The sequence below is a fragment of the Suncus etruscus genome, chromosome 18, assembly GCF_024139225.1.
Source record: "Suncus etruscus isolate mSunEtr1 chromosome 18, mSunEtr1.pri.cur, whole genome shotgun sequence".
Taxonomy (NCBI): Eukaryota; Metazoa; Chordata; class Mammalia; order Eulipotyphla; family Soricidae; genus Suncus; species Suncus etruscus.
This window is the reverse complement of record NC_064865.1, coordinates 12,602,186-12,616,461: the sequence shown is the minus strand read 5'-3', so window position 1 is coordinate 12,616,461 and position 14,276 is coordinate 12,602,186. Positions and strand designations below refer to the sequence as shown.

The 14,276-nt window shown below is 37.3% G+C and overlaps 1 protein-coding gene across 1 annotated transcript; it reads left to right on the top strand.

Annotated features, from left to right (window-relative positions):
• The first annotated feature begins 814 nt into the window (after positions 1–814).
• On the top strand, positions 815–1,392 carry LOC125996207 (ATP synthase subunit d, mitochondrial-like). The gene has a single exon (XM_049765151.1). It carries the CDS (start codon positions 839–841, stop codon positions 1,319–1,321), a length of 483 nt encoding a protein of 160 aa, XP_049621108.1. The 5' UTR covers positions 815–838; the 3' UTR covers positions 1,322–1,392.
• The last annotated feature ends 12,884 nt before the right edge of the window (positions 1,393–14,276 follow it).

Sequence of the window (14,276 nt, the reverse complement as noted above, 5' to 3'; positions counted from 1 at the left end):
CATCATAAGCACTCGCTTATTTAAAACTAGTGATAATAAATCTAAAGAGAGATCAAGAGAAAAAAGAACGTATGTTCAAAAGCAAGTCCATTGTGAGGGCTCTGAACAATGAGATCAGTTACTTGTAAATGAATTGACAGTCCGAATATAGCTCTAACTTAGAAATATGATTATTCCACAGCTTGTAAGAAATCAACTTTAATCCTGTTTCAAATGTGATCCAACCCCTTTTTCTGATATACATGGGATGCAAATGAATTTTTCTTATCATATTCTTTCTAATTCATTTTTGTTCAACAGGACATTCTCAGAAATAATTGAAGACCCGACTCCACTACAATCTTAACTAACTTAACTGTGAAGTATATTTTCTCTTCAACCAGCAAATCACTCTAAAATCATTATTCCAAAGAAGGGATCCTTGTTATACTACATAAAAATTAAGCATGCAATTTTTTCTGACAAATTATGTCCACATCTAAGCTGGCTTTTTTTGTATTTTATAGTACAGTGCTAGCTTAATATGAAATTAAAAAAGCTTTTCTTAGTCAAACAAAACCAGATTCTCTTATTATTGTGTGCTTATAATCAAGATTAGAAGATATTGGGGATAATTTAATATTTTCCTTTTTCAAATAAAATAAACTGTTTTTTATTGTTTTTGGACCACACTCAGCAGTGTTCAGGGATTCCTTCTACCTCTGCACTCAAGAATCACTTCTGGTGATCTCAGAGGATCATATGAGATGCTGGGGATCAAATCTGGGACAGACATATGAAAGTCAAGTGTCAAAAATCAAAATTTTGTCCCGGGTCGGTGAAGGTGAAGGATCTCAGGATGGCTGGGCGAAAACTTGCTCTGAAAACCATCGACTGGATCGCTTTTGGGGAGGTCATCCCCCGAAACCAGAAGGCCATTGCAAACTCCCTAAAATCCTGGAACGAGACTCTCTCCTCTAGGTTGGCCACTCTCCCCGAGAAACCACCTGCTATCGACTGGGCGTACTACAAAGCCAACGTGGCAAAGGCCGGCTTGGTCGACGAATTTGAGAAGTTCAGTGCCCTGAAGGTGCCAGTGCCAGAGGATAAATTTACTGCACAGGTGGATGCTGAGGAAAAGGAAGATGTGAAGAGCTGTGCTGAATTCTTGGCGAACTCTAAGACCAGGATTGAGGAGTACCAGAAGGAGCTGGAGAAACTGCGGAACATCATTCCGTTCGAGCAGATGACTATTGAGGACTTGAACGAGGCCTTCCCGGAGACAAAGCTGGACAAGAAGAAGTACCCCTACTGGCCGCACAAGCCCATTGAGAATATGTAGATGTGCCCCTCAGATGGCTGGCCCCGGACATTAAAGAGAATGAGGCGGTGAAAAAAAAAAAAAAATCAAAATTTTAGGAGGCCAGAGTGTTAGCACAGCTGTAAGGCATTTGCCTTGCAAGCGGCCAACATAGGATGGACCACGGCTTGAATTCCAGCATCCCATATGGTCCCCCCTCCGCAGAGCCTGCCAAGAGTGACTTCTGAGCGCAGAGCCAGGAGTAACCCCTGAGCAATGCCAGATGTGGCCCTCCAAAAAATGTTTTAGAACTAAATTATCATGCTTTATTTTAAATTAAAAATTAAATACATTTGAGCATATAGATAACACTTTGCTTAGATGTATACCTAAGTGTCAAATAACATTTAGATCAAATGTATTTCCTAAAAGTAAATTCTATAGCCAGGCATATTTGATCACTTTCCCACTCCTACTTACCAAATAGACCAAAAAACTATGCATATTATATTCAAGTGTTTTCCTACAAAGATGACATTAGTTTAGTTTTGTTGTTGTTGTTGTTGTTTAATTAGACTTGCACTATAAACTAAATCAACCTCTAGTCATGTGTTTTCCATTGCAAATGGTCAGTAGATTGTAACAAGGTCACTACATGTTTGGAGGCCGTTGCATTTGCCCTTGTCTCCTGGTTAGTGACAACTTTCACATGTATTTTTTCCTTTAAGTTAATATTTTCCTTTGCTACAGAGAAAAAATATTTAGTTGGGTATTGTTCCAGTTGTATATTAGTTGCTATTTTTGCTACTTGTGTTTTTGGTGTCAAATCAAAAAGGTTTGCTTCTATATATTATTCTATGAGGAGAATGAAGAATTGAGTAATCTCTTTTTCAATGACTCATACACCTTACATGTCACAAATCTTCATACAAAAAGAGTATCTTAATTTTATGGATTTACCTTAATTTTATGAATATATAAGATTAATCTCATGGACATATCTAAATGCCAGAGACTCATAATGAGATATCTACTGATATGGATATGACTGAACTGTTATTTTGACATCTGTTTTTTGTTTTGCTTTTTATTTGTTTGTTTGCTTGTTTTTGTACCACACCTGGGGTAGTTAATCCTGGATCTTTTAATTTTTTTTTTCGGGCCACACCCGTTTGATGCTCAGGTTACTCCTGGCTAAGCGCTCAGAAATTGCCCCTGGCTTGGGGGGGACCATATGGGATGCCGGGGGATCGAACCTTGGTCCTTCCTTGGCTAGCGCTTGCAAGGCAGACACCTTACCTCTAGCACCACCTCACCAGCCCCTAATCCTGGATCTTGACTCAGAAATCACTTTTGCCAGGCTGAGGGGACTATATGGGATACCAAGGATTGAATCAGGTTGGCTGCATGCAAGGCAAATGTGCCCACTGTACTATTGCTCCAGTCCCTTAATGTCAGTTTTGATTTTTTACTGGGAGAAATAACTGGGAGAAAGGGAGAATGCTAGCGCAATAGCACAGTGGGATCAACCCTCAGTTTCCCATATGGTCCCCAGAACCCACCATGAGTAATTATGTATATATAGCTAGTAGTAACATTTAAGCATGTCAGATGTGGCAACAAAAAAAAAAAGTTCTTTTGAATGCAAGAGAAGTTTAGGTTAAAATTAAAGACAACTTATATTACATTTTATAAAAGACAAATATTCAAAACACGGGGCTGGAGAGATAGCATGGAGGTAAGGTGTTTGCCTTTCATGCAGGAGGTCATCGGTTCAAATCCCAGAGTCCCATAGGGTCCCCTGTGCCTGCCAGGAGCAATTTCTGAGCATGGAGCCAGGAGTAATCCCTGAGCACTGCTGGGTGTGACCCAAAAACCACACACAAAAAAAGAAAAAACAAATATTCAAAACACATAAAGTACTCAAAAAACTCAAGCATATATATTCACTTACACACACATACTAATAACACCATCCAAAAATGGAAGATAGAGGTGAACAGATAATGACATTCAGTAGCATATTAAAATGTTTGTACATCACTTATTATTAGAATAATGTAAATTAAAATGACAATAAGACACTTCCTAAGACCTGTGAAAATAACATACATTATCATGATTAGAATAAACCAATGTTGGTAGGGATCTATGAAATAAGAAATCTTTATTTGCTACTGATAGAAATATTTCTGGTTCAGCCTCTAAGAAAAGCACTATGGAGCATTCACAAAAAAAATAATAGAGATTATGTATACCCTAGAGGTTCCACTTCTCAGCTTCTATCTCAAAAACACAGAAAACTTTTCTTAAAATATATGTGCTTAGTTATGTTTGTGGGAGTGCTAAGTAGTCTAGCTGGGATATAAAGACAATCCAAATGTCCAACAACAAATAATTGGATAAAGAATCTGTGGAATAACTGAGAGGAAAGGTTCCTGACACCAAAAAAAAAAAAAAAAACCTCAAAAACCCTGGGATATGGCAATGAAAAGGTGTGGAGCCAGTGGATGTTCCCATGACAATATGCTTCAAGAGTGGAGAAACCCTGAATCTCTTAGGCCACGGGAATTTCCTTCCTTCCCCTATACTTACTGTGCCTATACCAAAAAAAAAAAAAAAAAAGAAAAGAAGGTGGGGTAACACCAAACCCTGCCACGCCAGCACTTTTTCTGCTTTTGTTTTTGTTTGTTTTTTGATATTATTTTCCTTCTCTTTTTTTCCACTTTTTTCTTTCTTTTTCACTCTTGTAAATACTATTCGGTGATTTTTTTCTTTTTTTTAGTAGTTGACACCAAATTTTTTCTTCTCTTTTCCTTAACCTTTTTATCTCCAACAGAATAGCATAACTTGAATCATTCAGCCTCATGAATTGAGGGGGGAAAAGGATGATACCAGGACCAGTCATATGAAGATGTAGTGTAAATAAAAATGACCAAACTGGAACACCAAACAGAAGAGATACCCAATCTACAACAAGCTGTAAAGTGGAGACCAGTTACACTAGTATTCTGGGGAGGGGGGGTAAAAGAGGGAGATATTATGGGAGACATGCTGGGAACAGGAGTGGAGGGAGGACAACATTGGTGGTGGGAATGCCCATTCATTGTCTTTATGTACCATAAATAATTTTGTGTAATGAACTTCAGTCACAATAAAAATTAAACAAAAAAGAATTTGTGGAATATAGTAATTCTCAGCCATCAAAGAAGATAAACTCTTGCAGTTAGCTGCAACTTAAATGGAACTGGAAGCCTTGTGTTAACTAAAATAGGTCAGAGGATAAGGATAAATACTGGATAATCTTATTCATTTATATATAGAGAGAAACAAAACAAGGGAATGAACAGTTTTTAATGAATGACAAAATCTTAGCTTTTGAGTACAAAATAGAAATTACCATATAATGTGGTGGGAGGGGGCAAACTAAAAATGACAGATCTCCTCATTTCTCAAGAATGAAAGGTTGGATGAGATATCATAGTAAGCATCCATGTCATCAACTATTAGACCAAGTAGCTTCAAAAGAGTCTCAAACTCATGAAGAGAGTTGTATGTTTTTGTTGATCTTCACCTGAAATAAGAGTGAGATAGAAGGTCAGACTGTACAAAAGGTAAAATGCATTTGCCTTTCCCATGGTTGAGCTGTATTGAATCCCCAGTACCATATATGATCTCCAAGCATCTCTAAGAATGATTCCTGAGTGAGTCAGGAGTAAACCCTGAGTATGGAGTCATGTGTGTTACAAAATCAAAAAATAATAAAAAATAATGCCAATAAAGGAACTGATATTTTCGGGGCCGGGCGGTGGCGCTGGAGGTAAGGTGCCTGCCTTACCTGCGCTAGCCTAGGAGACGGACCGCGGTTCGATCCCCCGGCGTCCCATATGGTCCCCCAAGCCAGGAGCGACTTCTGAGCGCATAGCCAGGAGTAACCCCTGAGCGTTACCGGGTGTGGCCCAAAAACCAAAAAAAAAAAAAAAAAAAAAAAGGAACTGATATTTCCGGCTGTGGGGATCAAATATATAAATATAAAACATAAGAACATAAAAATCATTACCTTGAACTTTTTAAAATTTTGCCTAAAAAACATTACAAAATACTCATAATTATTCATTACATTGTCCCAACTTTAAATTTTTTGGTATACTGTAAGAATTTTCTTTAACTGAACAAGAAAGTAAGAAACATAAAAACAAATTGTCCTGGTTCACAGAGTAAAAATTTTTCTAGTTGGGAAAGTCATTTAGTTTCATTGTCACTGCAATTCATGATTTTAAATTTGAACTACCAAATGCAGCCCAGATTCAAAGTTAAACAAAAACAACATGCATACACATATGCATACAAGCATTCACTCATACACTTCTTAATGAAAAGGATGAAAAACTTTGCATTTAAAAATTTAATTCCTAACCTTATTACAACCATGCTTGCAATTATGGTGCTTAAATAAAGATTTTTAATAAATTGAAAAAAGGATTTAATTCCTCTATATAAGAACTGTATACATTATTACTCAGGACCTAAGTTTTTTTTCTGTTTTTTTTTTTGTTTGTTTGTTGTTTTTTTTTGAGAGGGGAGAGGTGCCTGGAGGTGCTCAGGGGTTACTCCTGGCTCTGTGCTCAGAAATCTCTCCTGGCATGCTCATGGGACCATATGGGATGCCAGTATTCGAACTACCTGGGTCCTGCATGCAAGGCAAATGCCCCACAACTGTGCTATCTCTCCAGCCCCATGACCTAAATCTTAAATAAATATTCTAGGTCTGGAATACTGAACGCATTTCATATTTAGAGATCCAATGCAGTACCCTAAACATTGTTTAAATAAATCTATTATACAGAACATAATATATTTTCATTATTTTGACGCCTATTACCATGAATTTCTTTTCATTGTCTAAAATTGTATCAAATATAACAGAATATATTATTCAAATAAATGATTTGTCATCATAAGAACATTCCCAAAATAATTATAAAAATACAAATTAGATGTAAATGGTATGTATTTTTGTAGACAACAGATGATATTAAATAATTTTGCAGATAAGTTTACCCCAAAATTCCCTCCCTAAAATTACCAGTGCATAGAAATGATATAATTATGTAAAAGCAGTATCTTAGCTTTGAAGTTCATATGAGCAATTCTCAGCTCACATATTTTATCATTACTCTAACTAGGACATTTTATCTTTGTTTCAAATCAAATAATATTTGAGTCTAACTCTCTGTTTGCTATTTTATTACTATATTTGACTCAGTGACAAGAATATTACCCTTATTTGGGGAAGACTTTAAATTGTAGAGTTGGCCAGAAAATGATCAGATACAAATAAAATCTACCAAACTTGACTCTGGAATCATGCTTTTGGTTTGATATAATATGACCCACACTTCTGCCCTAATGTAATTCTCTTATCCAGTTATCATCTAAACTGTCCCATGGGAAGATTCAGGTTTATGCTTTGAATGTGAGTAGCATTTTCTTCCTTCAAGCAAAGAAAACATTCTAGTTTCCTGGGGGAAAGAAAGACTTTATAGGAAGGGCAAAATGATATCCCTGGTCTAATAGGAAAGTGAAGGAGAAAAATGCATACAATGAAAAAGAGATGCAAAATTAAATATATTATTTATAATTATGTAACTTCAAATTTTAATGCTATGCTTTGATGCTCAGATTATAAACATGTTGCTTAAAAATATAAACTTTTCTGAAAAGCTCAGGTCAAAACCAGGGCACAGAGATTGTATAGCCTGTCATTCTTACCCCTAAATGCACCAGCAGTATAATATGGTACCATTCCCTTTTGCATAGGCATACTAAAAAAGGGGAAATCTTATGGTCAGCAACAAGTTCTTATCAACTAAGGATAAGAATCCATAACTTTTATACTACAGGGGAGCCTCATACCCTAAACATGTGTCATGGGTACTTCACTTAGACTCTATGTTATCAGACAGTGAACAATCAACCCTAAATCCCAGACCTCAACCATAGAACCGACATAGTTTCCTGCAATAGTACCAGGAACCAACCTCCCCATGGGGAGTTCCAAACACTACTATGGCACCAACTTGAACTAGGTTAATACGAGGATAAAGAAACAACAACTTACAGGTTGCTCTACCTTATCACCTAACAGTAAGATGAAATCAGACACTCTGTCCTTTGATCTGTGCAAAAACCTAGAATGCTAAATACAGAAGACTGACTTTGACTATCAGGATTAGGCAGAATTTTCCCTGGAACCGATAAGGAAGACCCTAGCCTAGTCTTCAGCCTAGGGACTTATACAAAAATCAAGATCTCTAATTCTAGACAACTAATTCTCTGACAACTGAGACTGAGTAGAACTCATGGTACCACAAAGAAAGACTCTATACTAGGCTTTGGACTATGATCTGAGCAAAAACCACTTAGTAAAAAAGACATTACAGCATCGTTGGAACAGAACATCTACAATCGTAAAGAAAGACTATCCTAGAATTCTTCCTATGACCTGTGCAAATACCAAGATCTCTAGCTACAGAAGCCTGATTTTATCATCCACAACTGAGAGGAAAGTTTCCTGGCACCATAAAAAGACCTTGGAGTGTGATAATGAGCATGTACAGAGCCAGTAGTTGTTCCCATGACAGTATGCTTCAAGGGAGGAGAAATCCTGAATCTCTTAGGTCAAGGAAATTCTCTTTCTTATTTCCCCAATATTTACTGTGCATATGCCAAAAAAAAAGGAAACACAAAACCTTGCCACACCAGCACTCCTTCCCCATTTTTTGTCTTTTTTCTTCCTTTTTTTCTTTCTTTTTCACTCTAGTGTTTATTATTTGGTGATTTTTGATTTTTTGTTGTTGCTGGGTGCCCCCTTTTTTGTAGTTACTGCCTCTTCTTGTTAAATATTTTATTGTTGTTTGTTGATTATTTATTATGTTTTTCTTTTTTTTTTTGTATTTTTTTCTGTCTTCTTCCAACAAAACCATACAACTTGAATCATCTTGTTCTGCCTAATGAATTGAGGGGAAAATAAAAATGAATGATACCAGGACCAAACAACCATATGAATATTGAGTGGTAATAAAAAAAATAACCAGACTTAAACATCAAACCTAAAGTCAACACCACAGAATTGATACCCCATCTACAACAAGCTATACACAAAGGGAAACAATTACACTAGCACTCAGGGGGGGAAGCAAAGGAGGAAGATATGGGGCACATACTGGGAAAAAGGGTGGAGCGAGGACAACCTTGGTGGTGGGAATGCCCCTGATTCATTGTCACTATAAACCTTAAATATTATTGTAAAAGATTTGTTATTTCGTTTGATCACAATAAAAAAATATTAAAAATAAGAATATATTCTTTTAAATCAAAACCAAGAAATCTCACTTATACTACTTTCTCTTTAGTGACTGTCATAATGTTACAAATTGTCACATTTAACTATTCATGGTCATTGATTTTAAATATTAATGTGGCTCTTACATAGTTGTGCTTGCAAACTAGATTGCAAGTTTTTCAAATACCAAAATATATGTGTTAGATATATTTTAATGTTTCACCACTAAAAATTACTGAGTAAAAATGTAAGTACTGGTCTAGGGGAGAGTTTAAAGGGCTAGAGCATTTGTATTGCTTGTTGGAGTCCCAATTATGTCCCAGTATCACATGGTAAACCTATGACCCTGCACACTACCAAGATTGTTTTGTTTGTCAAAACAAAAAAATAATAATGTAAGTTCATGCTCTCTCAATTCTTTTTCAGTTAAATCTAAAGTGTTAACAATTGCTAAATTGTTAAATTTTAATAATTAATCTTAATTATTAAATAGTTAAATTTAATAAAATAATTTAATAATATAAATAATTTTAACAATTAAATTATTAATTGTTAGGGGATGGAGAGATAGCACAGCAGTAGGGCATTTACCTTGCATGCATCTGATTTAGGACAGACAAAGGTTCGAATCCTAGCATCCCATATTATGCCCTGTGCCTGCCAGAACCAATTTCTGAGTGTAGGGCTAGGAGTAACCCCTGAGCACTGCCAGGTGTGATACATAAAACCAAAAAAAATAAATAAATAAAATCTAATTGTTAATATATTCAAACAAAAAGTTTTGTTGAAACTTGTACAGTAAAGCATCATGATTCTATTTTTAAATAATTAATAATTAAAGATCATAATGATTGTTCAATGGGTAAAACTCATAATTGAACCAGTATCCTGGTATCTGATCCTGGTATCTGATACGGTTCTCTTGAGGACTATCAGGTTTAATTTCTAAGGTTAGAGCTAGTAGTAACCCCCCGTGTGTGAACTAAAATCAAACAAATGTAATAATTAATATTTATGTTCTGACAAACTTATACAGAAAAATTAATTACTCAGAAAAAGTATGAGTTAAGTAAGATATAAATAAAAATAAAACGCTAAATAAGTATAAATTGTAAAAAATAAGTTATAAACCTAAATAATTATGATTTCAGTCTTGTTAGCTAATTAAATTTATATATGATGGGGCCGGAGCAGTGGTGCAAGCCGTAAGATGTCTACCTTGCCCACACTAACCTAAGACAGACTGTAGTCTGATCCCCAGGTATCCCATAGGGTCCCCAAGCCAGGAACCAATTTCGGAGTGCATAGCCAGGAGTAACCCCTGACCATCACTGGGTGTGACCAAAAAAACAAATATAATTTTTTTTTTTTTGGTTTTTGGGTCACACTCGGCGGTGCTCAGGGGTTACTCCTGGCTGTCTGCTCAGAAATAGCTCCTGGCAGGCACGGGACCATATAGGACACAGGGACTCGAACCAACCACCTTTGATCCTGGATCGGCTGCTTGCAAGGCAAATGCCGCTGTGCTATCTCTCCGGGCCCACAAAAATAAAATTTATATATGATTTATCTCTGAATGGAAAGGAATAACAGCACTTTTTGTTTTTGTTTGTTTGTTTTTGTTTTAGAGTTACTCCTGACTCTGCACTCAGGCTCAGCAGATGATATGGAATTCCAGGGATTAAACATGGGTTGACTGTGTACAATTACGCTATTGCTCCAGACCCACACAGAGGACTTTTTAATTTAGTTCAACTTAGGACATAAAGGAATAGTATGGTAGCTTAGTTCATCAGCCACTCAAGCATATGAGCAAGGACAGCAAATTCATGGTGTTCGGCTTGAGAGAAAGTACAAAGGTGAAGATAAGTGTCTTCTTGAGGCCAATGCACTATTCAATCATCAGCACCACAAGGTCCCCTGATCACCACTAAGTGTGGCCTTGGAAGCTTCCCAGGGGAGGGTAACCCAGTGATCCCTGGCACCTCAGAATTTGAGCTACACCATGGGACCTGAAAGTAATTCTACATCCATGGACCCACATTTATTGAATACCTGGCCCAGTTAGCCAAAAATTGCTAGGAAGAGCCAAAGAGCAAGTGATTTTCCATCTGTGAAAACACATATGGTTTTCTGAGCACTTCTAAAAGTAATACATGAGGGGCCAGAGCGATAGCACAACAGTAGGGTGTTTGCTTTGCACGAAGCTGACCCAGGACAGACCAATGTTTGATCCCCGGCGTCCTATATGGTCTCCCAAGTCAGTAGTGATTTCTGAGCGCATAGCCAGGAGTAACCACTGAGCATCACAAGGTGTGGCCCAAAAAATAAAAAATAAAAAATGAATACATGAGCTCAGAGAGGTGAGTAACTCTGAGCATTGCTCTGTAAGCCCCCCAAATAAAAACAAAATAGAATTGCTGAGAGGGGGGGCCAGCGAGGTGGCACTAGCCAAGGAAAGACCACAGTTAGATCCCCCGGAGTCCCATATGTTCCCCCCAAGCCAGGGTCAATTTCTGAGCGCTTAGCTAGGAGTAACCCCTGAGCATCAAATGGATGTGGCCCGAAAAACAAAAAACAAAAACAAAAACAAAAAAACAAAGTTTGGTGTGGTTATTGAATTTGTTGTCCCCATTTATACTTATTTTTTTCTCTTCTTTTCTTTCTTTATGTGCTCTGCCATGTTTCTTATCTCAAGACCATGGCTTTTTTTTTTTTTTTTTTTTTTTGTGGTGCTTATCGTTATTGTTAGAGTCCTCACTCGATATTTGACACTTCTTTCTTGTACTGATGGAGTGTTTTACCTTCTTTTTCTCCTTCATCTATCAAGCCGATGATGAGAGCCTCTAGAAGGATTCCGCCCATTTTCGGCATATTAGACTTTTACCCCAATTTATTACTTTTCTCTTCTTCAAACAAAACCACGTAACTTGAACTAGCTAGTCCTGCCTCCCAGTTAGAGGGGGGAATAAGGGAGGCACCAAGACCAAACAGGTGCAACACTAGTAAGTAGTAGGCTAGGTACAGAGGGGACCACCTATTCTAGCAGCCCTGGGGGAAAGAGAAGAGGATATGTGAGATAGGATGAAAACGGAAGTGTAGGGAGGACAAATTGGTGATGGGAATCCCCCCTGATTTTATGTAAATATGTACCTAAAATATTATTTTCAACAATATGTAAGCCACTATGATCAAAATAAAAATTATATTAAAAAAAAAAGAATTGCTGAGAGAGAATTCTAGGTTTCCAAAGTACTAATTGGGAGGTACCAAAGGACAAATCCCTAATGACCCACATGCATCAAGCATTATTCTGGAATCTCTTCTGTTTGAGCCTGACAGTTCTGCTGTCTATTGTCTCCTATATCACAAGCAATTTCTGACTGCATCAGGGTCAACTGTAAGCAATACACACACACACACACACACACACACACACACACACACACACACACACACACTGCAACCTTGATGACCATTGCAACTAATTTTTAAGATGTAAAAGTACCATGTCCAGAAAGTGTGACTTCTAGCAGCTCCATTGAATACAGGATCCAAATGCTTGAGCACCTCAGCACACCTCAAGCTCCATAGCTAAATGTGTAAGCACAACATTCAGGCTTGCATGCAACTCCCAACCTCACAATATAAACAACAATGAGACAAGTTGTCATAAACCTCTCAAATCACTGTTTACTTTCACTTTTTCTGAGCTACTTAGCACAAGTATCCTTAATTATGTCAAACCTAAGCCTCAGGTGATTTATGTTCAACTCTAGCTAATAAAAGTGGCAGAGAAAGCAGCAAACAGCTAGAAACTTGGTTGGCTTCGTAAGATTCAAGAAGCTGCTCAACTCCCCTGGCATTTTCTCCTGTGACTATCTGATTTTTTGTGATGTCCTCACTGCTTACCCACCCATTTCAGAGTCAGCATGAACACTGCACTCTGAATATTGTGAACTGCAGGCAGCTGAAAGCAGGTGGCAGCCATCAACCCCCTGGGAAACTAGACAACCATTAAGCCCCAGACTTTAATCCCACAGGAAGAAGGGGTTTTTGAAGAAGAAATTTTTGAAAATTTACAACTAAAAATCTGCCTTAAGACTTGTAATGGAAAATTCAAAAGTAAAAATAGATGCATTGATTCAATTGTTAATCTTTAAATATACCTTGTATAAGGGGCTGGAGAGATAGCATGGAGGTAAGGTGTTTGCCTTGCGTGCAGAAGGTTGGTGGTTCGAATCCCAGCATCCCATATGGTCCCCTGAGCCTACTATGAGAGATCTCTGAGCGTAGAGCCAGGAGGAACCCCTGAGCACTGCCAGATGTGACCCAAAAACCAAACAAAAAATCTAATACCTTGTTTACATACCTAAATTAGAGAAGAGGCAACTAGCACCAAAAGATTTGGTATGGTTCTAAAAATTAATGACTAAGAGTCAAAGAGACAAAGATTCTAGGGAGTTGGTGAAATAATGCAATGAATAAATCACTTGTCTTGTACATAGCCAATCTGAGTTCAAACCTTGATTCCCTGAGTGAAGATTCATGAGTTACATTTGAGCAAAATCACTGGGTATAACCACAAAACAAAACAAAAAAAGTGTATGCCGGGGCCGGAGAGATAGCATGGAGGTAAGGCGTTTGCCTTTCATGCAGGAGGTCATCGGTTCGAATCCCGGCGCCCCATATGGTCCCCTGTGCCTGCCAGGAGCAATTTCTGAGCCTGGAGCCAGGAATAACCCCTGAGCACTGCCAGGTGTGACCCAAAAACCAAAAAAAAAAGTGTATGCCTTTTTACCATAATGTACAGACTTTTACATATCTATGATTACTAAGGGCAAAAAAGATAGTACAGCAGATATGGTGCTAGCAATAGCACTACCTCAGTATAGAACAGGAGTAATCCCTGAACACTGGCAGGTGTGGCTCAAATTGCAAATATTTTAAAAATAAATTATACAAAACAATGTGCTTTTCAAAAATAAAATTTGTTTCATCATGATCTATTGATTTTATGTGCAAATTTCTGGTTATATTCTTCGTAATCTTAAAGCAAATTTCACTAAGAGTAACAGAAACATTGATTTTTTTATTTTTTTTTTGGTTTTTGGGCCAAAACCGGCAGTGCTCAGGGGTTACTCCTGGCTGTCTGCTCAGAAATAGCTCCTGACAGGCACGGGGGACCATATGGGACACCGGGATTCGAACCAACCACCTTTGGTCCTGGATCGGCTGCTTGCGAAGCAAACGCCGCTGTGCTATCTCTCCGGGCCCCAAACATTGATTTCTTAAATAAAATTTTGAATTATCACGTTGACTAGTAGTCCTTAAACATATGCCATAAGAAAGCCAATAATCCAACATAAAAATAACTTCAAAAATAGATTTAAGTGAAAATCAGCAGAAAGCATACATAAGATAGATAATCAACAAAAATGTATTTAATAAATCAAATATTTCTACATGGTGTTGGACTTGTTTTCTTTTGTCTAGGGGGTTACTTGCAGCTAAATTATTTAAAAAAAAAACAGGTACAAAAAAGTCATAATATCAAAAAATAATTATGAGGGCCAAATATAAATGCATAATACAGAATAACATGTTTTTGTAGTTCAGTGCAAGAAGAAATTTCTGAGGTGGGGCACGACA

Bases quoted from the DNA above. Each gene is read 5' to 3' on its own strand.
- LOC125996207 (XM_049765151.1), top strand. From the start codon at position 839: ATGGCTGGGCGAAAACTTGCTCTGAAAACCATCGACTGGATCGCTTTT.